At 44.5% G+C, this 26,254-nt stretch overlaps 1 protein-coding gene across 1 annotated transcript in view; it reads left to right on the forward strand.

Annotated features, from left to right (window-relative positions):
* Positions 1–26,254, forward strand: part of LOC115104531 (POU domain, class 6, transcription factor 2-like) — a 117,923-nt gene that overhangs the window by 56,975 nt on the left and 34,694 nt on the right. The window contains exons 5-6 of the mRNA XM_065007152.1: positions 16,012–16,155; positions 24,806–25,015. Of these exons, the coding sequence (XP_064863224.1) occupies positions 16,012–16,155; positions 24,806–25,015 (354 nt within the window). The remainder of the gene's footprint in view (positions 1–16,011; positions 16,156–24,805; positions 25,016–26,254) is intronic.

The following is a 26,254-nucleotide window of genomic DNA, read 5'->3' on the forward strand; positions in this document are numbered from 1 at the left end:
CAGGCCCTTATTGTGTTGTGGCGCTGCGCCCTTCTTTAAGGCCGGGATGAGTACAGCCATTTGTTTCCCCCCTTGCACCCCTCTCCGGCCCTGTCATGGCCTAGTGAGACTCAGCAGGAAAAACAGACGCCCGCATTTAATGACCTCCAAAGGCTTGCTAGCTGCTGCCTGCCTCCCAGACCTAGATGCCAACCATATACTGTAGCCACAGTCCAGCAATGGCAATGAAGCCTGAGCGCTGATGGTAGATTGGGCTAGTGAAAGGCTGTGTATCCCAAATGGCACCCTATTCCCTTCATAGTGCACTACTTCTGACCAGGGCCCATAGGGCTCTGGTCAAAAGTAGTGCACTATATAGTAAGCTTGGGCTGTATACCGTGTACCAGGGTATTTGGAAATAGCCACAGGATGGTTTTTCAATACTGTCAAAACCATTGAAACTATTTCTTTGAAGCTTGTTTATACATTTTAATATTTGCAGCTACTTTTTAAGTAAATACCTGCAGTCAACTTGTGCAATGTGTTGGAAGATAAAGCAGATTGTGTTCTTCATTTCACTTGTCACATTATTTTCCATTATGAAGCTTACCGTAGTTCCCCAGAACAGTTGAGCCAGTCACGTGTTTGTTTGTAAATATATATTGAAACTCAAGTGTGTTTTGTTGCTTCAATAGAGAGAACAGGGACATGCAACTATAGTTTTCCTTCACAGAAAAGACATTAGTGCAACACCTTCGTCAGAAAATAGCTTCATTTTCATCAGATGACAACAGAAGTGCAACGCTATTTGGTGGGCAGCCACACTTGTAGGCTAAATTACCTTACAATAAAAAAGCACGGTATTTTTTGAAAAAACACTGCATGGCCATCATATTTCTGTTTATCATAGAAAGAATGTAGCCAGCTCCATTTCCTCATGTTTTTCATAAAGTTAATCTATAATTTTACTTGAGAACAGTAGGCTGGCTACACCTAGAAAAGTACCGGAGAAAAGTAGCTCCACATCAGTCAGAGAGCTGCCTGCTGATAGAATGCCCATTAAGTGAATTCTCATCTGAGTGGAGAAATGCAACTGAAGCACAAAATGAGTCTGAAGCTGAGCAGAAATGACAATAAGAAGCATTTTAGATCTGCATTTACAAAACGCAGCAAGATATTTCTTATGCGTTTTAGAATTCTGTGTTAACGCGACCCCCCGTGTTTGAGAAGTCAAAGCCCTTTGGATGAGTTATCTGTACAGCTGCCACTGCTCTCTTTTGATTTCCTTACGTTTTCTTCTTCTCTTCTTCGTTCTCGGCCCATCTGCTCCTCAGAGCAGAGCAGGCAGGCCCGTTGCCCTAGAGTGGGGACACATGCTGCTCTAAAGCCAGTACTGTTCATTTGGACAATATCTCTCGTTCACATCCGCTTGTAAAATGTCAAAACTTAACAAAAATGACATATGTAGCTACCTACAGTATATGTGTATAACTTTGAGCTGGACTGCGTGTCTTTGTAATAATTTTTTCCCCCGTTTGCGCTCGTTAGCCTATTTAGTTAGCAGCCTCCATGGAAATTACAAATTTGTTAGTAATTCTGGTAATAGACGCTAGGTGGGCTTTAATTTTTTAAATATATTTTTTTATGTTGCCGCCCCCTTGTGTAATAAGCCGGTAATACGGTAATACCGTAAATCCCGGGATGAGAGAAGGATGGTATAACGATATGAAAATCTGGATACCGCCCAACCCTACTATATAGGGAATAAGGTGCTATTTGGGATGAAAACACAGTACTGGTCCAATCAGACACGCCCAGCATAAGTGCCAAAGCCTAACAATAATGTTATTTTCTGGAGTAAAAGTGTTCTAATGTTAGTACATTACAATCAAGCAAAGCCCCCCATTTTCTTCTCTGAATATTTTAGTGTGTTTGAGGAATGTCTTAGAAAGCATGGCTTTTATAGAACTTCTTTGAAAGCAGAGCTACAGAGAGCAATCCCTGCCTCTGCCTGGCATAGTCACAATACATTCTAATGCTTTATTAAAATGAGAAATCGTCATTTATTAGTGCTGTTATGACATCTTTCACCAGTTTCCCCACAATCACACCCTGTTCTTAGCATGGATTGTATTAGATAAAGAAGCTGAGATCCTGATTATAATGACTGGGGATAGACAGATATATAGATAAATTGACCACCCTGGAGGGGAGCCGAAGAGGCCATCATTAAGATATTGCCTCGTCCAATGGTATTAAGGCTGATGTGAGAGGGAGGTAGGCAGGCTGGGTGTGAAATGTTTAATCTCTCTCTCTCTCTCTGCTGGGGTTGTCACTGAGGGCGTTGCTATGTCACCCGGTGAGGGTCCCTCCATGGACAGTTCTTGAGTGCGTCCCAAATGGCACCCTATTCCCTGCATAGTGCACTACTTTGACCGGGGTGCACTACGTAGTGCACTACGCAGGGAATAGGGTGCCAATTGGGAGACAACCCTTCTCTGCTGACAGCAGTCCTGCCCAGGTCTCGACACACTCAAGTCTGCAATATGATTTGGGCCCCTCCATCCATCTGCACCCTCCACCCTCAACACCCAGGTCAATGATTACATTTTCAGTTAAGAGTCACTGAGCATCAATTTGGTTAATCCATAGAGGCCTCCATCCGGGGAGAGTACCCATCTGTATCCCTCTGAGTGTGTGTGGGTGTGTGTGGTGGTGCGTGGGTGGGTGTGTCTGTGTCTGTGTGTGTGCATGCATGCTACATTAAACCTTTCCTCTGAGAATTCTAAACCATAATTGGCCTTAGAGTACATTTTCATTACGTATTTTGCATTATTGCTTTGGCCATGTGGGACTAAAATACAAAAGTGTTGTATTGGGAATCTATACAGCCAAGGCATGCCATAATTAGTCCTCACATTAGGTTATAGGGCTTTTGTCGTAAGTAGTGCACTCAATAGGGAATAGGGTGCCATTTGGGATGTAGAGGGAGTACAGATCACAGCCCTTTTATTGTTCACCTATTATTCACACACACAAGACCACTCAGCCATTCAACCCTTTGTTTTAAGAACCAGGGGGAGTGTCAGACAGACAAACAGTCATTAGGATGATATTACTCTCCTAATTGTCCCCCACTGGGAGATGATGCTTACGATGAACCTTTTAGAATAGAATCAACGGTCCGAGCTCGTCTTTGCATGTCGAGAAACTAACATCCACTGGCTTCTAATATCAACATCAGAGTGGATGAAGAGAGACGATGCTGCTGTTTCACTGCTGCTCCCTCCATGTTTCAGTAGAGTAGCCTAACAGCCTAGGTTTACTGGCGGACTCTCCACAGTTGAACTTTGAGCACAACGAGAGGTTCACTCTCCCGTTCCTCGGTGCGTCTCCACCACAACAGCCAGCCCTACTACACTACGACCTCCTTTCTCACACCCCACTCCAGCATGCTGAGTTCCAGGCGCTCGCAGAGGGGGCCTCCCTCCACAGTGATGGCAAATAGACGGGGAGGGAGATTATGAAATTTGCTTAAGTGTGTTAATGGCCTGATTGCTGGATCCGGGCTAGATTTGCTGGAAGTTGATTGAATAGAGGTGCAGGTTTTCTCCACGCCCAGCAGAGCTCAGGGATTTGATGGCGCTCGCCAAGTCTGTTACACCAGAATTGATCTTAATTAGATCTGAAAGACCTGCCACAGCAGAATGGTCGCGGCGATTAAAATGAAAAACAGGAGAAATTACTGATCAAATTAATCATAATGTCGGGCTACAGCTGTAGGTCTGGTGTAATTTGCCAGTCCACTGAGTTACATCGGCCCCCGGCAGGGAGAGGCAGAGGAGGGAGAGAGAGGCTGCTACATACTGATCCGTGGCAGTGGGAGGCTTAGGCCAGCCCATCAACTCTCTCTAATTCCATTCGCTGAGCCCGGGCCCTCGTGACCCCTGTGCTCCATTCAGTGGAGCTAACACACTCACAGGCACACACACACAGACACAGGTTTGCATGCACACACACACACACACATTCTACCATATGTTATCACTCTCTTCCGCTCTTTCTTTTCACATTCTATTCCTTTCATTTCTGTTTGATTTGTTTCTTTTTCTGATTTCTCACATGTCCTTTCTCCACTTTCCTGTTCTTCTATAGAAACAAGAATGTAGAATGTCTCTTAAAGCAAACTGTCTGGTTGGTTAGGTACAATACTCAGTCTGCCTGAACCTTATCTGTTGTTTCTTGTGCGAGCGACATCTTCCAGAGGCTCATGAACAGTATCATTCGCCAGCCCTACAGTACCTCTTGTACTGGTCTGGGCTGTCCTGTCACATGCTGTGTGTGTGTGTGTGTGTGTGTGTGTATGTGTTCACTTATAGCCCTTAACCTTGGCACAGTGTCTAGCGGTGTCTAGTTCTGTGGTTTCAGGGCTTACAGTATGTCCTGTCTCCATCCCTCTGTCAGCTTCCTGCCGTCTGCCTGGCCTCCCCCCTGCAGTCCTCAGCTTTCCTCTTCTCCGTCCCTTTCAGAGCTCCACACTGGGCCTGTCCACTCTATTCCATCCCTCCATCCCACAGACTCGCTGGGGTAATTACTGCCCAGAGCCCTGCTCTCTCTCTCTATCTCCCTCCCTCCTGTTCCAGCGCTCCACAATTTACCACCAAAACGTCTGCGGACATCTCTTTCTCTCCCTCTCTCTCCTTCCTTCTCTTCCCCAGTGCACCCCGACATCACAGGACCGCGGGGCATCAGACCCACAAGTGCTGCAATTACCTGGGCCCTTTCTCTCTCACCTATCCTTTTCTCGCTCTTTCTTCTTCCTCCTCTCTTCTCTCCCCTCCTCGCCCGACTCCCCTTCAGCTCCCTCAGTAGTCCCTGACAATCAAGCTTCATTAAGAGCCCTCTCGTGAAAACCTATCGTCACCAAGGTCAGGCCCTGCCCACCACAACAGGCTTTCAGGGGCCTGGGCTGTCTGCACTCTCTCCATCTCTTGCACTCCCTCCCTCCCTCCTTCCCCTCGGTCGGTCTCCAGCCCATCTCAACTGCTTTTGTCTCCAGCTGACGCCCCTTCAAAACACCCGTGTCACTGTCTTCCGCTGCAGCTGCACTTTTGCCTATGTCAACCACTGTTAGAATCAGCACCCTTCAATTTGTTTCATTCCTCTTTTTGTGTGTTTTAAATGGCTCTTGCATATCGATTTAATTGATTTTCCAGATCAGGTACTCACTCGCCTGCTTAATTTACTCATGCAGCCAAGGATAATTCCACAGTGTATTAAATGTAAATTAAGATGACATGCCCCTAGCATGCTAAATGTACAACATGATTTCCATGCCCAATAGTTCTTAGTGTGATAGTATCATATCTAACAGGACTCGTGTAAAGTCTATGAATTTGTCCTTTACCCCTCAGAAATGTAATGGAAAAAAATACAGTGTTAGAGGTGAATTAAAAGACGTCATAGGTCTAATACAAACAGCACAGATATATGGTCATATCGCAGTAACTACTACTGAATTAAAATGCAGCATATTTTTCCATAAAGCACTGGATTCAACTAATTTGTTACTAGCGTGTTCTTTAAATTAAAAAAAAGTGTGTAAATGAGCAGCTGGGGATAGATGTCTTTTTTATTTTACCTTTATTTAGTTAAGAACAAATTCTTATTTTCAATGACGGCCTAGTGGGTTAACTGCCTGTTCAGGGGCAGAACGACAGATTTGTACCTTGTCAGCTCGGGGGTTTGAACTCGCAACCTTCCAGTTACTAGTTCAACGCTCTAACCACTAGGCTACCCTGCCGCCCCGTCTTAAGTGTTGTGCCGTCACTGCTGTCTAGTGCTAGCAGCAGGGCCTTGTCGGTAGTCAGGCTCCTCAGCAGCTCAAGTTGGGAGGAGGTGGAGGGAGGGAGTCTCATTAATGCACAGGAGAACTGGCTCTTAAGAAGGCAGAAAAGGGCCTTACATAGCGACCTCAGCACCACCACCACCATTTAGAAATACAAATGGGCACTGTGGACTGAAGCAGAAAATAAGACTGTTGTCCATCAATAGACAGCGGCACATTTCTCATATGAATATTTATACAGCAGCATAGGTGGAGGGAGATGAGGGAAACAGCATGACAGCCTTACTGCTTTTATTTACTTCAAATTAGAGGGATTAGGCCCAAAGGAAATCTTTAGACTCAGGGCCAAATACATTTGAAGAAGTAAAAAAATAAATATATGTATATATATTTACTATATTTTCTGAAAGAATAATACGTTTTTCACTCCAGCCCATGGACAATTCCTGCACATTTTTTTTATTAGGGATGTAACAAGCAGGTATCCTTTATCAACTGCACTCTGTTGCTGTGTGGCTCTGCAGAGGCACACTCCCCTATTTACTACTTCCCGTCTGTGTTTTGGTGCTTCTTCCTCTTCCCCAGCCTTTCTCTCCCACTGGGCAGGCAGAGAGCTGGGGAGAAGAGAGGAGGTAACCAACTCAGCCTAGTAGTGAGACTTGGTTCCCGATCCACCTGCACTCACACTGGGGGCGACACGCATTAGATGCCCACAGGGGAGCCTTGGGGTTGGGAAGCCAAGCCAAGGCTCACTTAACAGTGGATACGGAATAGGGTTTCTTAAATTATGAGGCTAGGCCGTGACATTGAGTTCCCCCCTCCTCTTCCTTCTCCTCCTCCTCCTCCAGTGGGCTCCCAGACACAAGCTGATGTCTAAGTGCTCCACTCCACCGAGGAGGCCAGTCCCCCTGCGGGGCACGATTCTCCTGCCTGTAATTTCTGATGCCCATTAGTGACCACAAGGCAAACAGCCATTCTGCACAGCAGCACTGACCTGCACCGCAAAAAGCATCCTCTTTTAATGCAATGTTATTGCATTACTCTTATAGGCCAAGTCAAAAGTCCCCATTTCTGATCAGTGCAAAATATGACCAGAAAGTGTGTTATTTGCATGTTATGTTAGGGTCACTCGATAGCTACACTCTAAATGCTGATACACCATTGGAATTAAGGAAATGGAAGTATAGGCTCCATCTTATATTCATCCATGTGGGGGGTTATCTTTGGCCTCGTTTGATTAGCGGAGTGAAACTGATGTTGATGCTTCTGTGAATGGACCACAATACAAAACCAATAGATGTAGTTCACTTTAGCAGCTTCTCAAAAAGCACGGCCTCGGGACTTAAACAAGCAGATTATCAATACACAAAGTCTGTAAATGTCATCAATTCATCTCACCACTTAATGCTGATATAGCGTTGTGTGTGCGTGCGTGTGTGTGCGTGCGTGCGTGCTTGCACATGTGTGTGTTGTGTGAGCGGTGGGGTTTATCGATCATGGGTGACTACGTCTCGGCCACAGTGCCCCTCTCTTGTGATTCATCTCTGGAGTCAATGACACATGACAGGCCTCGACCTCCGACCTCCCTCGTTTCTCTTCATTATAAGCCGTATTTTGGGACACCACAGTAAAGAGTAATCATTTACCTTTATTGTGTTTATAAGGCCGGAGCACGGATGACCCTTTCTATATTGAATTGAGGACATGGAAAGATCACCGGTCATTGATTAGGAGGATATTAAAGTAATTCAAATGCTATATTTATATGTCAAATAACAGCAATTTGAAAAGAGACGGCATTTCCCCTCAGGTCATGAAAAATTGTCAATATATTTTGTTTAGGTGATTGTTGTTCCTTAACCTTTTTAACATAAATTGTTAAACACACACCCAAAATAATTGAATCAATCTCTTGGGGTAGTTTCCTGGACACAGGTTAAACCTGGTCCTAGACTGAAAAGCACTTCCTATGAATAATCTCTATTGAGCCTGCTTTCTAGTCTAGGACTATGCTTAATCTGTGTCTGAGAAACCAGCCCCTAATTCTATACCATGTGATACTCTAATGTTGTCATTCTGTGCATTTTTTCACCCGATGTTTCATTTTCCACTTACTACTGTAGTAAACTGAGAAGTAGCACAGACCAGGAATACAATGCATCCACTTCACACTCTCAGCCAGAGTAATACTCTCTCTGCTATTTTAGGAAACGTAGCTTGAGAAAAGGGGGCATGTTTCTCAACTTTACAACTGTATACAAACTGGACCAAATGTGTCACTTCGTAAAATCGCAATGGTCAGCTCTTTTCCACGAATGGTACCTCATCATATAGACAGTTTGCTGTAAATTCAACACGTCCAGGAAAAAAAGCCAAATATTATGGATTATTAAGCAGAGAGAAATGAGAATAAAAGGTACCTTTTTTAGCCACACAGTCAGTGGCCCCTCTGACCAGAGGAAATGTACTGTTCTGCTGATGGATGGCTATAGAACCCAGCGTGAACTCTCAAGCCCCCACAATTATCAACGAATGGGCGAGAACAGATTTCATGTAATGATTCAAGCCGCTGTTAATTTCACATGCGGCTAATGAGCGAGAGGATTGACGGCCACTATCCTGCACTCAATCATCCCTTTATAGTTAGCCCGAACGTTTTCAGGACTCTGCTCTTCCTTCATTAGCATTTAGCCTCATTAAATTCATTAAATATAGCCATTCTCCCACCACTAAGGATGTCTATTTCCTGGAGTTAATGCATTTTATTTTATCAGCCCCCCACCCCTCCTCTGTTAACTAACTGTCAGACTGCTAGGCTATGATGACATCACCCCATTAGCACGCACCACTCCCACCCATCTCAGGCCCACTGTCATTAGAATGGTTACGGATGTTCTGGTGTTCTACTGTCATGGCATTTTCTGTCCCTGATGTTCTTTTTGCCTTTCTGGCTTTCTCGTCCCTCATCGTCAATGTTCAATGTCCTTTCGAATGTTAATTTGGGACAATGGCCAATAAGTAGAGTGGCAACAGAGGTCCATCAGTGACCCAGACTGCGCTCTGAGGACCCAGAGTGGAGGAGCTGTGTGTGAGGCTGCCCCCAAGCCATTTCAGCCAACCCTGGGACTAGAGGTGTTTGGGAGGGCCTAATGGCCTTTTGATGTACAGTAGCGGATGTGAGGGCAAGGAGGAGCCAGGGAGGGAGCTGTTTGGGGAAGCTAGGACGAGCAGAGGACTGGCAAGGCACTGACAGGCAGAGAGCGTGTTTTCTCATGTCACAGCTGATTACATTCACTCAGGAGTGGGAAAAGAAGAGAGGGATGGAGGGATGTGAGAGGTGGGCCCGAGAAAACAGGAGCGAGGGAGGGGAAATGTACAGTGTGTGTTTTTCTCTCTTGAGATAGACTCTCGTTGCTCTCATCCAGAAGCAAAAACTGTATTGATTGTACATTTTCCCTGTTTGGTTAACTTTTGCCACACTTTTGGCTGAGTGATAACGAGCATGACAGGAAGAATTAAGATGGATGGGCCACTTTATCAGATGGGCTTCTTGCATCTGGCTACATTCAAGAGCATTACTTTGCCAGGCTTCCTTTCACTGCGATCATCCTCATTTTCACGTGAGGACCCTCTCAGGCAAGCTGAAGTACATTCTATTCCATCCTGGTCAGATATACTGTGCCCTTATGTACAGAATCATTTGTCCATTACACATGCTGTGTATGTAGGTCTACTAGAGAAAGTATTTTCATCCTACAGTAATTGTCTACTCTGAGCTAAATTCTCCCTGATAAGCGCCTTCTAAGGAGCTGAGAGAATTATTATAGATGTTGTTCAAAGCTCATTGTTAATGATAGAACACTATGTTTTCCTTTCCCAGTACATATGGCTGCAAAACAAACAAAATGGTGGTTTGTTAAATTATTGTCACTTTTGGGGGGGCGCTAGATATCAAAACGTTTGAGCGCTGCATGCATCAAGCCTATCGAAACTCCCCTGAGATGCTTCCCTTTTTGTTGTCTGACCTGGGTTGATACCCATTACCTCTGCTCTTCTCTGTTCCATTGTGTCTGCCGGAAAAGTGGTTCACTTTCAAACAGGCACATAAGAAGAGCCAGCCCAGAATAAACTCCAGTTAGTTTGAGTCACACACATTTACGTTTCCAGGGGTCTGTTCACGCTCACAGAGACCATTTTTATCCTATTCCAGAGATTGCACGGGTTACTGCACCAGGTAACCCTCATGGACAATGGGTTACTGCACCAGGTGACCCTCATGGTCAACGGGTTACTGCACCAGGTGACCCTCATGGTCAACGGGTTACTGTACCAGGTGACCCTCATGGTCAACGGGTTACTACACCAGGTGACCCTCATGGTCAACGGGTTACTGCACCAGGTAACCCTCATGGTCAACGGGTTACTGCACCAGGTGACCCTCATGGTCAACGGGTTACTGCACCAGGTGACCCTCATGGTCAACGGGTTACTGCACCAGGTGACCCTCATGGTCAACGGGTTACTGCACCAGGTGACCCTCATGGTCAACGGGTTACTACACCAGGTGACCCTCATGGTCAACGGGTTACTGCACCAGGTAACCCTCTGCACCAGGTGACCCTCATGGTCAACGGGTTACTGCACCAGGTGACCCTCATGGTCAACGGGTTACTGCACCAGGTGACCCTCATGGTCAACGGGTTACTGCACCAGGTAACCCTCATGGACAACGGGTTACTGCACCAGGTGACCCTCATGGGAAAAATATGTATTTGTAACAATTTGGCTGCTTTATCAAAGAATGATATCTACATTGAAGCAAGGACCTTCTTTTTGTACCAACTGACTCCACGGGCTGTACAGTATGTATTCAGTTAGGGTGATGAATAAGGCTTATGGGGAGTGATGGCAAGTAGATGTGACGAGAAACATCTGTGGCTTGTGGTCCTGTGATGATGACATACTGATGTTTCAATATAATAATATAATATTTGTCCTACAGTGTACCTGACTGGTGACTCCACAATATATATTCATCCAATTATTTGATGTCATTATCAGATTCCTGCGGTTCTTGGTTGTGGGTTATTGGCACGATTCGGCCCTAGCGAACGGCTAGTGAGATCCATACCACTAAGACTCCATAACCACCCTATTGATGGGAGAATGAAAAGGCTGGAACACAATGGTTTATATGGCGGCCTTGTAAATAGGAAGATCACTGTTTATCTCCTGCAACACATGCAATCAACACAAATGCTGGGCCACGTCTGTCATTTTCTGCCTCCTATAGCGCTGTTGAGAGGAGGCACTGTGGCGGAAAATCACCTGTTTAGATGTCCAACACTGCTATCCCCCCTTCTTATGCCTAGTTCTCCCTCACGCCGCTACCCATATTACCCAATTCAAGACCCGAGGCTAGAGCCCAGTCGATTATCTCTTTTTTACCTGGATTTACCAGAATAATAGCCTCCGAATAGCAGAGGAATAGCAAACACAATGATACTACCACCAACATATTCAGTTGGGCACGTATAGCTACACAAGGAAATAGCACTGAAGTATCAACACACGCACACACCGATACCATTATCTGTGTAGTGATCCAGACCTCTCCAACTCCACACGAGGCCTGGCTCTGCTCTGCTCTGCTAGTTGTAGTGTAGACGCCCCTCTCTACATCCTCCTTCTCTCCACTGTGCCTCAATCAGGCTAGCACATCACCCCGTGGTATTACCAAATACACATCATTAACCCAGTTAAATAAGGAAACCCCCTTTGTCAGACCAGCGCATCGCTTGACATAACCAAATCACCTAAGGGCATGATGTTTAAACGACCATGACCAAATCCCTCTCTGCCTCACCTGGACTCCACCATTGTATCACCTCTCACTCACACAAATCCTCTCCCCCTCAGCAGAGAGCAGAGAGAGAGAGGGGAGAGAGAGCGCGGCTCTGCTCAGAAATGAAGGGAGGATTATCTGTTAATGCAATCCCTTACTGACTGATATCACCAGCCGACCCTTCCTGCCACTTTCGCACCGATACATGTATTTATTTGAAGATTTGGCCTGGATAAGACCCTCTGAAATCCAGCACCGTGGTCATAAAGCAGGATGAGGGTGTCTGGCTGGCTCTCTCCACCCCCCCTCCCACCAGGACAGATATAGAGGCCAACCTGGCTCCTCATCACACTCATCCTTTATTTCTGTCTAAAATGTCACTATGTGAACATATTGCATCACGGGAGAGAAATGTATATTTCAATGTCACTATTACAATAATAGCAGGCTAAACCCGTATTGTCATAGTGACACTACAAGCTTTGTCATAGAGAAGAGTTGAAACAGTCTGTCCACACACTACCATTTTGTCTAGATACCAATCCCACTCCAAATACTTTTTGGCATGAAGGAATCTTGCCATTCCATGGGCTAGCCAGGTTTTTATTTTGTTATTCTTTTTCTTTCTCCTGATTCCATGAGATGTCAAAGTAAACAAACTATTGCTACCTCTACTGACATCAACTTCAATATGATGTAAAATTAACAAGATACGTTTAGAAGGTTAGAAGTCCGTATATCATCGCAAAAAAAAAATTCTATTTAAAATGACACGAGTCCTTTAAGGGCATCCATTTCATGGGAGAGTGACGTGTTTTCAAAACAATTACTGTATGACAAGTAATGAAATACATGCTTCCTCTTCTGTTCTGTTTCGCTGGCCTTTACAATAATACAAGCCAAATCAAATGTTATTTGCCACACACACATGGTTAGCAGATGTTAATGCGAGTGTAGCGAAATGTTTGTGCTTCTAGTTCCGACAATGCAGTAATGACCAACGAGTAATCTAACCTAATAATTCCAAAACTACTACCTTATACACACAAGTCTAAAGGGTTAAAGAATATGTACATAAAGATATATGAATGAGTGATGGTACAGAACGGCATAGGCAAGATGCAGTAGATGGTATCGAGTACAGTATATACATATGAGATGAGTAATGTAGGGTATGTAAACAAAGCGGCAAAGTTTAAATTGGCTAGTGATACATGTATTACATAAAGATGTGGCGCAGCAGATATATCAGCAGACCCCAAATACAGAGATTGCGAGTTCAAATCCCAGTTGGGGTCATCTTGAAAAGTCAGCACTAAATGATCGTGTTAAATGTAACTATATTGATTAAAGATGTTTACACTATTTTAGCTGAACAGCGTACCACCTACCTTAAAACCCCATAGAATTTATTTTACTTCCCTTTTCACATGTTGAGCTGTCAAAAGAGACACGAGGTCAGTTGTTCACATGTATCACATTTAGAGTTCACGTGTTAGCACCATCTTTTCTCATGTGAGGAGTATAACATGTGTTCATGTTCACGAAATGTGCAGATTCACGTGCGAAAAACGTTTACATGTGAAAGTAGAATTAGCATTTCAGTTTCATGGTATGTATCACTTGTTGAAATTTCACATCCCCATGTTGTCACATTTATTTCACGAGGTGATGCTTCCACACGGGCTCAGTGTTTTCACATATGTAGTTTCATGTTTCCGCATGTTGCTTTCAAATGTTGCCACATGTTAACACATTAACGTCAGTGCTACAATGTGATCACGTGAAGTGTGTGATTTTTTTTCACAAGGGTCTCTTGGAACAAGAGCATGGAAAAACAAATACAATTGTCAAAAGTTAGTGCTTATGTTTGATCATTTTGAGACAATGATATATGTCAATTAGCCAATGACGAGTAAAAGCTTGAATGAGATTCTCAAATGCACTTCACCCTTGTGAAGGGTGAATTTCTTCTTAACGTTTAAGACTGAAGTTGGTCAGAAAGACGAATGCGGGTTGGGCATTTAAAGAAACTGGATGACTTTCAGACTAGGGGACCCAATATCAATCATGGCCAGTTTGAGGCCACCAACATGAAATATGATTTCATAAGAAAAATGCAGTGTCATTCTTTAATGTGCTTAACCTTTACTGTCAATGAAAAAGTATTGATCGTTCCGTGGCCTTTTTTCATCATTTGATTTCAGAAGGCGTAATAATATAGTGGTTGGGGTACCATAAAAGATGAATGGCAACTGAATGGTCTCAGCTTAACAAAGCTCAGGTCCCCACAGAATGATTTAGCCGGTGGGCCGAAGCACCATATCTGCTTTAGTTTTCAAGATAATCGATCCTTGGTGAGGTGGAGCGTTTTTTTGCTGGTCAAACAAATGCTGCCAAGTACTATAACAGTAAACCAATTCAAACCTGGGTACCATCTCTGCTAATTGCGTCTGCCAATCATGTTCTCTGTTACAAAAGAAGTAAACACAGCTGATGCCAGCTCAAGGTGGAAGGAGAGAGGGGGAGCCCGGGAGTCGGAAATGGCGGCGAGTAGTGTGGAAATGGAGGAAATTGAGGAAAAGTTGGTAAAGCAACAGCTGTGCTGGAATGCGACCAATATGGGTGTCAGTTCTGGGTGAGAGGATGAGGGTCAAAGGCTGGAATGGTCGGTAGTGGAAAGTCATAGGAAGAAGAGAGATCATGATACAGAAAGCAGTGGAGTGTTTAGTAAAGAAAACATAAAGAGGGCCAAGGTAGGAAGCAAGAGTAATGATGTGTTTGAGTGGGAAGTGGTGATGGTGTTTGATGAGACCACAGGGCCTCACTTACACCCTATCCAACTAACTAATGCCATGGAGAAAGAGGTAGGTGAAGTGAAATTAGCTCGGTACATTGGAAAAAGGTAGATTGTTAATATTTTGTGGTAGACAGGCTCAACATGAGAAGATTCTGAAAATAAAAAATGCTTATTAATGGGAAGAAGATTAAGCCATGTCCCTGGTGCTTATGCTATTTTCCCCAGTGTATTGATCCCTGTGTTTCCTGTCTCTCTGTGCCAGTTCGTCTTGTATGTTTCCAAGTCAACCAGCCTTTTTGCCGTTCTCCGGCTTTTTGCATTCTCCTTTTTCTAGTCCTCCTGGTTTTGACCCTTGCCTGTTTCTGGACATTGTACCCGCCTGCCTGACCATTCTGCCTGCCTTGACCACGAGCCTATCTGCCACTCTGTACCTCCTGGACTCTGATCTGGTTTTGACCTTTTTGCCTGTCCACGACCATTCTCTTACCTAACCCTTCGGATGAATAAACATTGTAAGACTCCAACCATCTACCTCCTGTGTTTGCATCTGGGTCTCGCCTCATGCCTTGATACAGAAGTATATGAAATATATTGCGCATCCACTACACATTGACGTTATCTATCCCATATTGGTTTTTACATGGTTATCCTTTTGTCTATGCATTCTCTATGTGCTATTAGGATGTTCAATTGTTTCACCAGGCCTCATTTGTTTGAACATTAGCCCCCTCATAACATTATTGCCCACCAGCACAAGCCAGTCGCAGCTTAAGAAGTGTTTCTATTATTTCTCTATTCTGTTGAGTAATTGGACAGTCTCCTCTGTCGGCCTGCTCTTCGATCTACTTACTCAACCTAATAAGGCTCTGCTCTGCTGCACTACAACCAAATCAGCAGTGCATTTTCAGGCCGTAATAAGTGGCTAGCTTGATTTATATGGGTAATCTCATGCTCCTTCTTGGCTGGAGCTCCACAGGCTCTGCCCACACGGAGACCTCCTCTACAACCGCTTGGCCAGTCCACCGGTTCCAGATGAGTCCATTATAGCCGGGGTAAAGACGGTCATTTTTTAACCCTCGAGGTGAGCGGTGTGGTGGCGGGGTAGTTCAGAGTGGGAGGTGTTGAAGTGGTGGTGCATGGCCACCGTGGCTCCTTCTATTGTTAGAGCTAGATGGTCTGGGGCTGCCTGGCCCCTGTGGAGATGGTGCTGGACTCTGGGGGCCACAGGAAGCACTTAGACTGGTAAAATTGCCACTTATTCACCAGCCCACCCCAAGCTTTCATCTGGGCCCTGGAGCACACACCTCTAGGGCCTGGATGATGGACTACTGTACATATAGACATCACAGTACGACTGTCGTTAGGAACAAAGCATTGGCACTCTATTTTCTCAAGCTACTTCACTTTCTTCATCCTGTACTCGCTCTCTCATGTTTGTGTATGCTAACATTTCAAGAATACCAATAAACATTATTTGCTACTGATCAAACAGCATAACTTATTATATTTGACCTCTAATGGTGGATTGTGTACCTTCAGTTGAACCCTCTGGCCAGCCAGGCAGCGGTGGCGGCGGCTGCAGCAGCTATGGGCTCCATCGCCGGGTCCCAGGTCTTTGGCAACGCCCTCTCCAACCTGCAAGCTGGAGTCACGGGTCAGCTGGTCACCAATGCACAAGGACAGGTGAGTGTCCACTCATAATACCACTTATAACACAAAAAGTGATGTATATCAGGTTTCAACTTTTCATAAGACATGTCTGGAATGAAAACCTAGTGGAAGATCACGTCCCACAATGGTGGTTACTGTTACAGTACATTTCCATGCTGTTCAGTGCTACAATAAACACTTTTCACTAACTAAATACATGCAAACAGAACTCCAAAGACTGGATGGCCTCAATATTCCGTTTTCTTATGTAGCAATGTTGTTTGGGGGGGGTTATTTATCAGCCCCGTGGCAGACATACTGTCATATGTTAAGCTTTTTGGCAATAAACAAAGCCCTTCTTCCTCTTATCCGCATGTGCCGGTCACCGTAAAATGCTGACCGTGTCATATTTACAGGCTGGCTGCAGAATTGTTCCATCAGTAGCCAGTGGCTTGAACGATGACGCTTGTCAGAGTGGGGCCCTATCTAATGAATCATCTTATTGCAGGTGCACACAGCACATATTCAAGAAAGATCATATGGACAATGTGCCCTTTCACGCCAGCCAGTTATTTACCTTAACCCCCGTTTCATCCCTCTCTCGGTGCACTCCTCCCGCTATCCTGTTGATCGCTAACTTAAAACCACTGCCTGACGAATGCCTTAGACGCTGGCTCTCATAGTTGTATGATAAGACAGACCGTATTCCATGTTTGTTGTGTAGGAAGTCTGTAAGGCGTAAGAGTTTCCATACAGGGGAGTTTTTCTCGATATGCTCATGACTAAGCGATGCACATATTGCAGGCTACTTATAATTGTGTCAAAAATGTGTTTCTCAAGAGTGTATATGTTCTTCTTCTGATAAGCTGTAGACCACACTATCTACCTAGCTGTCTACATACCACCACAGTCCAATGCTGGCACTAAGACCGCACTCAATGAGCTGTATTCCGCCATAAACAAACAGGAAAACGTTCATCCAGAGGCGGCACTCCTAGTGGCTGGGGACTTTAATGCAGGGAAATTTAAATCAGTTTTACATAATCTCTATCATCATGTTAAATGTGCAACCAGAGGGGGAAAAAACTCTAGACCACCTTTACTCCACACACAGAGACCCGTACAAAGCTCTCCCTCACCCTCCATTTGGCAAATCTAACCATAATTCTATGCTCCTGATTCCTGCTTACAAGCAAATATTAAAGCACCAGTGACTCGGTCTATAAAAAGGTAGTGATGAAGCAGATGCTATGCTACAGGACTGTTTTGCTAGCCCAGTCTGGAATATGTTCCGGGATTCTTTAGATGGCATTATGGAGTACATCACATCAGTCAATGGCTTCATCAATAAGTGCATCGATGACGTCCTCCCCACAGTGACTGTAAGTACATACCACAACCAGAAGCCATGGATTACAGGCAACATCCGAGCTAAAGGGTAGAGATGGCGCTTTCAAGGAGCGGGACTCTAACCCGGAAGCTTCTAAGAAATCCTGCTATGCCCTCCAACGAACCATCAAACAGGCAAAGCTTCAATACAGAACTAAGATCGAATCGTACTACACCGGCTCCGACGCTCGTCGGGTGTGGCAGGGCTTGCAAACTATTACAGACTACAAAGGGAAGCACAGTCAAGTACTGCCCAGTGACACGAGCCTACCAGACGAGCTAAATGACTTCTACTGTTTGCTCGCTTCGAGGCAAGTAACACTGAAAAATGCACGAGAGCATCAGCTGTTCCGGACGACTGTGTGATCACGCTCTCCGTAGCAGATGTGAGTAAGACCTTTAAACAGGTCAACATTCACAAGGCCGCAGGGCCAGACGGATTACCAGGACGTGTACACCGAGCATGCGCTGACCAACTGGCAAGTGTCTTCACTGACATTTTCAACCTCTCCCTGTCTGTAATACCAACATGTTTGAAGCAGACCACCATAGTCCCTGTGCTCAAGAACACTAAGGTAACCTGCCTAAATGACTACCAACCCGTAGCACTCACGTCTGTAGCCATGAAGTGCTTTGAAAGGCTGGTCATGGCTCACATCAACACCATTATCCCAGAAACCCTAGACCCACTCCCTTTGAATATCGCCCCAACAGATCCACAGATGATGCCATCTCTATTGCACTCCACATTGCCCTTTCCCACCTGGACAAGAGGAACACCCATGTGAGAATGCTATTCATAGACAACAGCTGAGTGTTCAACACCATCGTGCCCTCAAAGCTTATCACTAAGCTAAGGACCCTGGGACTAAACACCTCCCTCTGCAACTGGACCCTGGACTTCCTAACGGGCCGCCCCCAGGTGGTAAGGGTAGGTAACAACACATCCGCCACTCTGATCCTCAACACGGGGGCCCCTCAGGGGTGCGTGCTCAGTCCCCTCCTGTACTCCCTATTCACTCATGACTGCATGGCCAGGCACGGCTCCATCAAGAGGCGACTCTGGGATGCTGGCCTTCTAGGCAGAGTTCGTCTGTCCAGTGTCTGTGTTCTTTTGCCCCTCTTAATCTTTTCTTTTTATTGTCCAGTCTGAGATGTGGCCTTTTCTTTGCAACTCTGCCTAGAATGCTAGCATCCAGGAGTCGCCTCTTCACTGTTGACGTTGAGACTGGTGTTTTGCGGGTACTATTTAATAATGAAGCTGCCAGTTGAGGACTTCTCAAACTAGACACTCTAATGTACTTGTCCTCTTGCTCAGTTGTGCACCGGGGCCTCCCACTCCTCTTTCTATTCTGGTCAGAGCCAGTTTGCACTGTTCTGTGAAGGGAGTATGTAACGATGTGCGGTGAGAGTCGAGAAGCAAGCACAGGGAGTGAGTGTTTGAAGAAAATAAATGGACCATAATACAAAACAAGAAACACTAACAGCACACAGACATGAAACAGAAACAAGGAAGGAACAAAAGGGAGTGACATATATAGGGAAGGTAATCTGGGAAGTGATTGGAGTGCAGGTGAGTCTGATGACATGCAGGTGCGCATAACGATGTTGACAGGTGTGCGCCATAATGAGCAGCCTGGTGACCTAGAGGCCGAAGAGGGAGCATACGTGACAGAGTAGTACACAGCGTTGTACGAGATCTTGATTTTCTTGGTAATTTCTCACATGGAATAGCCTTCATTTCTCAGAAAAAGAATAGACTAATTGAGTTTTCAAAAGAAAGTTTTTTGTTTCTGACCATTTTGAGCCTGTAATTGAACCCACAAATGCAGATGCTCCAGATACTCAACTAGTCTAAAGGACAGTTTTATTGCTTCTTTAAATCATAACAACAGTTTTAAGCTGTGCCAACATAATTGCAAAAGGGTTTCTAATGATAAATTAGCCTTTTAAAATGAGTGATGGTTGCTGACCAATGAGTGATGGTTGCTGATAATGGGCCTCTGTACACCTATGTAGATATTCAATAAAAAAGTCAGCTGTTTCCAGTTACCATAGTCATTCACAACATTAACAATGTTTACACTGTATTTCTGATCAATTTGATGTTATTTCAATGGACACAAAATGTGTTTTTCTTTAAAAAACAAGGACATTTCTAAGTGACCCCAAACTTTTGAACGATAGTGTACACATTACCTCAATTACCTCGACTAACCGGTGCCCCCGCACATTGGCTATTGTTATTTTACTGCTGCTCTTTAATTACTTGTTACTTTTATTTTGTACTTTTTTTAGGTATTTTTCTTAAAACTGCACTGTTGATTAAGGGCTTGTAAGTAAGCATTTCACTGTAAGGTCGCATGTGACAAATAAAATGTGATTTGATTTCTATGCGTTTGCCCACGTGTAGTGTATACTGTAAACAGCATGCGTGAGTGATGCTAAACACGGCTAATGAGAAAGTATAGGTTTCCCTGGTCTGGAAATGCCCAGAGCGCCGGGGACAGATCGCCATGGAGATGGATTTGATGGGATGCTCTGTGCTTTTGTAATGTCACGGCGACTGACACTGGCTGACATAATAAGGTCACGGAGACGGTCAAAGCCCTGGGCGACAGTCCTTTGCTCCTACACCTTATTATTCAGAGCATTATTCAGTCTGAGCACTCTGAAACATGCACTACACTACTACTACTAACCCAGGATCCCCCCACCACACACAAATGTGCATGCACATGCACACATACACCTCTGATACTGGAAACATTAGAGGTTAATGCATGCCTGCAACTTGACTGGAGGACCAACAAAACAGCGCCTCAGAAGCTGAATGCCCACCATAAAAGCAGCACTTGTGTCAGTCTGTAGAATCCCAAACAGACTTTGCCGTTTGTTTTGCTGGAAGAACGACAGAGGAACTAGAATCCCTCCAAAATGTGTGTGCTTGTTGAATATTGTGCTGTGGTTTAGCTAGGTTAGGCAGCAGTCGTTTAGCTAGGTTATGCAGCATTGTTACTGTGCTAAAAGCACAAGGATTTTGAACGAGGTATCCGAATGAAAATACCTGCCCTGCCTTCATTTGGAGTCCTTTCTTCTCCTATAGATCTTTTAATCTGGATGTATTTGACTTTTGAAGAGAGGATAACACAGTAAGTGACCCTGTCATTAATGCCCAGTCGATTTCTTCCTCTTAGCTTATTGGAGTAGGTTTGGATTTGATCATGTGGCTTTAACATGTGTCCACCTGATTACATTTGTCAATCTTTTTTCACTTTCCAAGGCTAGTCGACGAAGCCACTCTTCAGTCCCATCTGTTTGAATACGGCTGTGAGAAAATAGTAGGAATTCATTTGATGTCAATACACAGATTGCCTTGGGAAAGCATTACACCATTTTACTTTAGTTTCCTCAGTATCTAATACAACGATTAAGGTCAAATATATTTTAAAATATCTTATATTTTATAAGATACATTTATTGTATTAAGCCATGTTTAGGTTTAAATAAACTAAATGATCTGCCAATGATGTTAGATAATTTAGCTTGGTACATAAAAACAGTGAATTATCACTCAATATAAGATATTTAGGCTTGCTTAGATTTCACTTTTTGCAGTGCACAGAGTAAATATTGTATTTACTGAATTGTTGTGGACATACACTGTATTTCCAGTTTACTATAGCATAAATACTGTAGTAAAAAACTGTAGTATGCAGTATACTATAATAATTACTGCAGTGTTTTTGCATACTGTAGTATTTACTGCAGTGTTTTTGCGGACATTACTGTAGTATTTACTACAGTGTTTTTTATTTTTCTATCTTGGATATAGCAGTGGGATCCTTCTCTTTGAGGAAACCTACTGGACATAATACTCAAAGAGCAAATTTTCCATAACCTGTAGGTAGGTAGGACTGAGGTCTGAACGAATAACCTGTAGAGAACAAAATATATGGTCTACACTTGGTATGCAGGCTTCTCCCTTCTGGGTGGCACAAAATGGGATATAGGGGAGGGGGATTGGCAGGGTATTTGCAAAAGAAATACTGTAGTATAATATAATATACTAATTACTATAGTGTTTTTGCAGACTGTAGTGTTTTTTGTGGAAATTACTGTAGTATTTACTGTAGTGTTTTTGCGGTCTGAGGTATACTGTAGTATTTACTATAGTTTTCTACAGTATACTACAAAATTCTATAGTAAGTACTACACATGATCGAGGGATACTACAGTGTGTAGAATATGACTAAATAATGATATAGTAAGTACTGTAGTATTCTATTGTAAACTGTAGTATTTTTAAATGTGGGATGGGTGCCTGGTGCCTGGTCTTTGTGCTTCCTGGTGAAACCCCCGTGAGCCTGGGCTGTTGGGCCCATCCATCCTCTTCACTGAGCTTTGATAAAGACCAGAGCCCACAGGGCTGACTGCTGTTACTAATGCACACAATGCCAGGCAGGAACACACATGCTCTGTTAACCTGCACGGGCACGACCATAGAGGGACTCCACTGAAATACAAAATACAAATCAGTCCTCAGTGGTAGAGGAAACATATTCTGACATTGTCATTTTAACTTTTGAACCCCTGTTTTCACCTAACAGCGGGGCAAATAAAAGGCAGGTGAATAATACTTCAGGTGTCTGTATATTTTGTAATACGGTAGAATATTCACACTGTGTTAGGACAACAGTCAAAACGGCTTTACATCTGACTTAGTGATCTTATAAAGCAATTAACATTCTTTATCAAAGTGTTATGCTTGATGTCTTTGAGCTGTAATGAGGTAAATCAGGACTTCCAAACGTTTTCCAACCCGAGTCTCTATTCCAACATGGTTCTCTATTCCCAGCACGGAGATAGCAGGAGGGGAAAATGGCCAGAGATATTGTCTGGCCACCATGGCTAACACCACAGATTGCCCTGGCCTGGCTGGATAGATGAGACAGCATTTCTGTGGAAACAAGAGAAGAGCAGGATAATCTTAATGAGTTCTGCTGAGAGAAGGGAGAGAGAGAGAGAGAGAGGGGAGGATGTGGGTCCTGACCGTTCCTGACACGCCACACTATCACGAGTGGAAAACAAATACACGAGGAGGAAAAAGACAAAGAGAGGAAAGGTAAACATGAAGGATGCTGGTTGGACAAAGTTGACAATACTATTGTTTGTTAGAAGGTGCCACAACCTATGTGACTCTGTGTGTATAAAATGCCATAACTGGCTGTAGTCTGCCACCGAAGCATGTATTCTCCATTGACCTCTCCGTGAATCTACAGGTTTCCATCAGAATTTACATGTTTTACATAATCAGTGTCACAATCAACTGCCTTGAGAAACGCCATCTGAGCACTGCCATAGATCATCCAAGAGGTCTGAGGGAGAGAAGGAGATGTGGCGGTAGCGGTGCATCCGGGGCAAGAGCTAAACTGTCAGTTCCCTGCCCGTGCTATTACGCTAATCTCTTGTAGAATAACCACTTAATCCAACGAGGATGAATAATTGAGTGGAACAAGTCCTCCGCCACGGAGGCACGCGAAGCCAGATGTCGAGAGACATGAGCGTCAGGCGGCGCAATAAAATATGCTAAGTGGCAAGAGGGGGAATCGGTGGCGGCGACACAGAGCCCGGAGAGAGAGAGAAATTATCTGTCGCTTAACACGAAGCAACGTAAGCAAATGAGCCGTGGAGGGGATGAATTACAGATTGCCGGCCTACCTTTCTACCACTGATCCATCCCCATTATGTCAAACAGGGAGGAGGGAGGGAGGGGGCAATAAAGCAGAGAGGCATGGCAGGGAGAATCAGATTAGCACTGGAAGCAGTAGTGAGATGCTGGACTACAGCATATATATATATTTTTTTACCTTTATTTTACTAGGCAAGTCAGTTAAGAACAAATTCTTATTTTCAATGACAGCCTAGGAACAGTGGGTTAACTGCCTGTTCAGGGGCAGAACGACAGATTTGTACCTTGTCAGCTCGGGGATTTGAACTTGCAACCTTTCGGTTACTAGTCCAACACTCTAACCACTAGGCTACCCTGCCGCCCCACAGTATGGGGGGGACCTGTTTACATTTTGCTGTGAAATTATATATAGTGGCAGGTGCACGTGTAATAATTTTTATGTCTGACCTACAGTATATATGATTATTTTGGTGATTTCTACATAATGCTTGAAGTAGGCAGCACGAGCTACCAAAACATTCATTGTGCTTGTGTCCATTTATTTTGGTAAAAATGTTTTGCCTTTGTTTTTTTACTATAACAAAATACAACAATGCTAGCCCAAATCTTCCAGCCAGGTCCAAATGACAAGTTTGGTAAAATAATTGCAAGCCCGACCATGTTCACTCTCCTCTGGCATAATTAGGCTGCGTGCTGTGGTCCTGTCAGTGGAGAGAACAGGCAGAGAGACTGAAACTCTGAAGCTGTCTGTCCAGGACCAGTCCACAGATTACATTAACCTTCATCATTGTGAAGAGGCGCTAAGTCCCCCCCTAAAGCGCTACTCTTGGCCACACTCTGGCAGCTCTGAGAGCTAAAATGCTGCGGTGACACTCTGCCGCCCCCTTTGATCTGCACTTCCTGATTACAGCCATGGAGGAGAGAAGAGGAGAGCTGGGGATGAGAGGAGGGGATGAAGTACCCCAGGGACCCTGGGAGCTGAATTGGACATTTGGGTGTGTGTGTGTGTGTGTGTTGGTGTGCATGCAAGCGCACTTGTGTGTGTGTGTGTGTGTGTTGAAGGGGGAGGGGGGGGGGGGTCTCTCAGTATTAGCAACCCCCCATAACAGAAACCGACAAATACATATATACACACATGAATCTTACACACACGCCCCTCTCCTGGCCTGGTGATGGATAATACAGGCGGTGGTCTGCACCAGCACACACACAGGTACTCAGAGCTGACCTTTGCAGTGTGCTCCCAGCAGTGGGCTCTGCCTTCACTTGGTTTGGCCTATAAAACCTCCTCTATGACAGATGATCAGATAATCTGCCTGTGAGTTCCCTCACACACATGAACTCAACCATCAAGTGCTTGGGCTTTGATACTGCCATTCCAAACGTTTGTGCGTCCACTGACATACACGTATTGTCATACGCAATGCACAAGTATTTAATGTGGGAGTTCATATAGAATCTGAGGCGCTCTATACATCTGTGCAGTAGATCAACAGTTGTACAACAGTTGTAACGATAATTGCCTTCCTACCCTTATCTATGTACTGTAGATCAATGGAATGACCCATCTGATTTCTTCTCCTCTCACCCCTCCTTTTTCAGATAATTGGAACGATCCCACTGATGCCCAACTCTGGGGGGCCCTCGAGCCAATCAGGGGGCGGAAACCCTGCGCTGCAGGTCCAGCCAATTACACCTCAGCTTCTGACCAACACCCAGGGCCAGATCATCGCCACGGTGATCGGCAATCAGATCCTGCCTGTCATCAACACCCAGGGAATCACGCTGTCACCAATCAAGCCTGGACAGCAGGTAACCACACACATGTACTGTATAGTGCACACACACATGCACAGACACAAACACACACACACGAGTCACATCACATACAAGACACATGAAGATATATTCCTACTCACAGAAAATGCCAATTGAGTACATACGAAGACCACTCGTGAGAAACAATACTAGTCAAGTCTGATGTTTTTTCAGCTATCAAGTCTTCTCATCTTCTGTCTAAACACAACTTGAGAAGATTTCCTTCTCATAAACATAACCCCCAACCGTAGCATTTCATTGCTCCCAGTGTTTGGAAGTGGTTGCTTTCGATTAAACCCGTCTCTTGACTAGGGCAGTAAAGATTACAGAAGTGTGACAGAAAGAAAGAGTGATATATCAAAATTTGTCAGGCCTTTGAAAATATACTATTTTCTTAGGAGCTAATAAGCAGCACGATGGTGCATCCACACAAAGGTGCGTGTTTGTGTGTGTGTAAAGCACCTGTCAGGGAACCTCTCAAACTCCCTCTCTGGCAGTCTGCAGAGCCCCTGCAGAGCCAAACGAAAAACAACACTTTTCATCGCCCCACTTAAAACTCAAACACTACCTCACTCTGTTTTTTGTTCTCTCACTACCCTCTATATTTCTCTCCCTCATCCTCCCCGCTTTTTCGTGACCTTACCTGTGACCTGAGCATGTGGTGATTCTCCTTAATCACACATTTAAAAGGAGAATCGTGTGTCTCTAGCTATCTTAACAATACAACACCAGACTGATCCTCTAAAGAGGTTCTCCTAGTACATGCAAAGAAGAACATGAGTTCTATGGTGCTATATGTTTGACAGTGAACTCAAACCCCACCTAGTGCTGAATTGTTATGTACAACGTAAATGTTCTTCCTTCTTTTGGACTTGTAAATGCATGGTAGGCGTCAGAGGCACACTTATCAAAGAAAACAAAGAAATGTCCAAGCTTTAAGTCTACCTACTATGGACCAGGCTTTCAGCCATACAAAACAAATGAAACATGCTATGTAAACGGACTAGGGCAGTAGGCGTGACTTCACGGAACACTAGATCACACTCGTGAACGAATGAATGCATTTGTAATAATGTTTATGTGTTTTGGTCCTCTCTTCAAAGCCACGCGCGTAGACAGCGACTGTTCCACGGGTATAATTTACGGGTGTCAGCTCCGGCAGTGCCGAATATTTCAAGTGAAGCTAGATAATTCGCACTGCCTGTCAACCGTCTTGACAGTATGTGCATCGCT

This window comes from Oncorhynchus nerka, linkage group LG22 (genome assembly GCF_034236695.1).
Source record: "Oncorhynchus nerka isolate Pitt River linkage group LG22, Oner_Uvic_2.0, whole genome shotgun sequence".
NCBI classification, from domain to species: Eukaryota; Metazoa; Chordata; class Actinopteri; order Salmoniformes; family Salmonidae; genus Oncorhynchus; species Oncorhynchus nerka.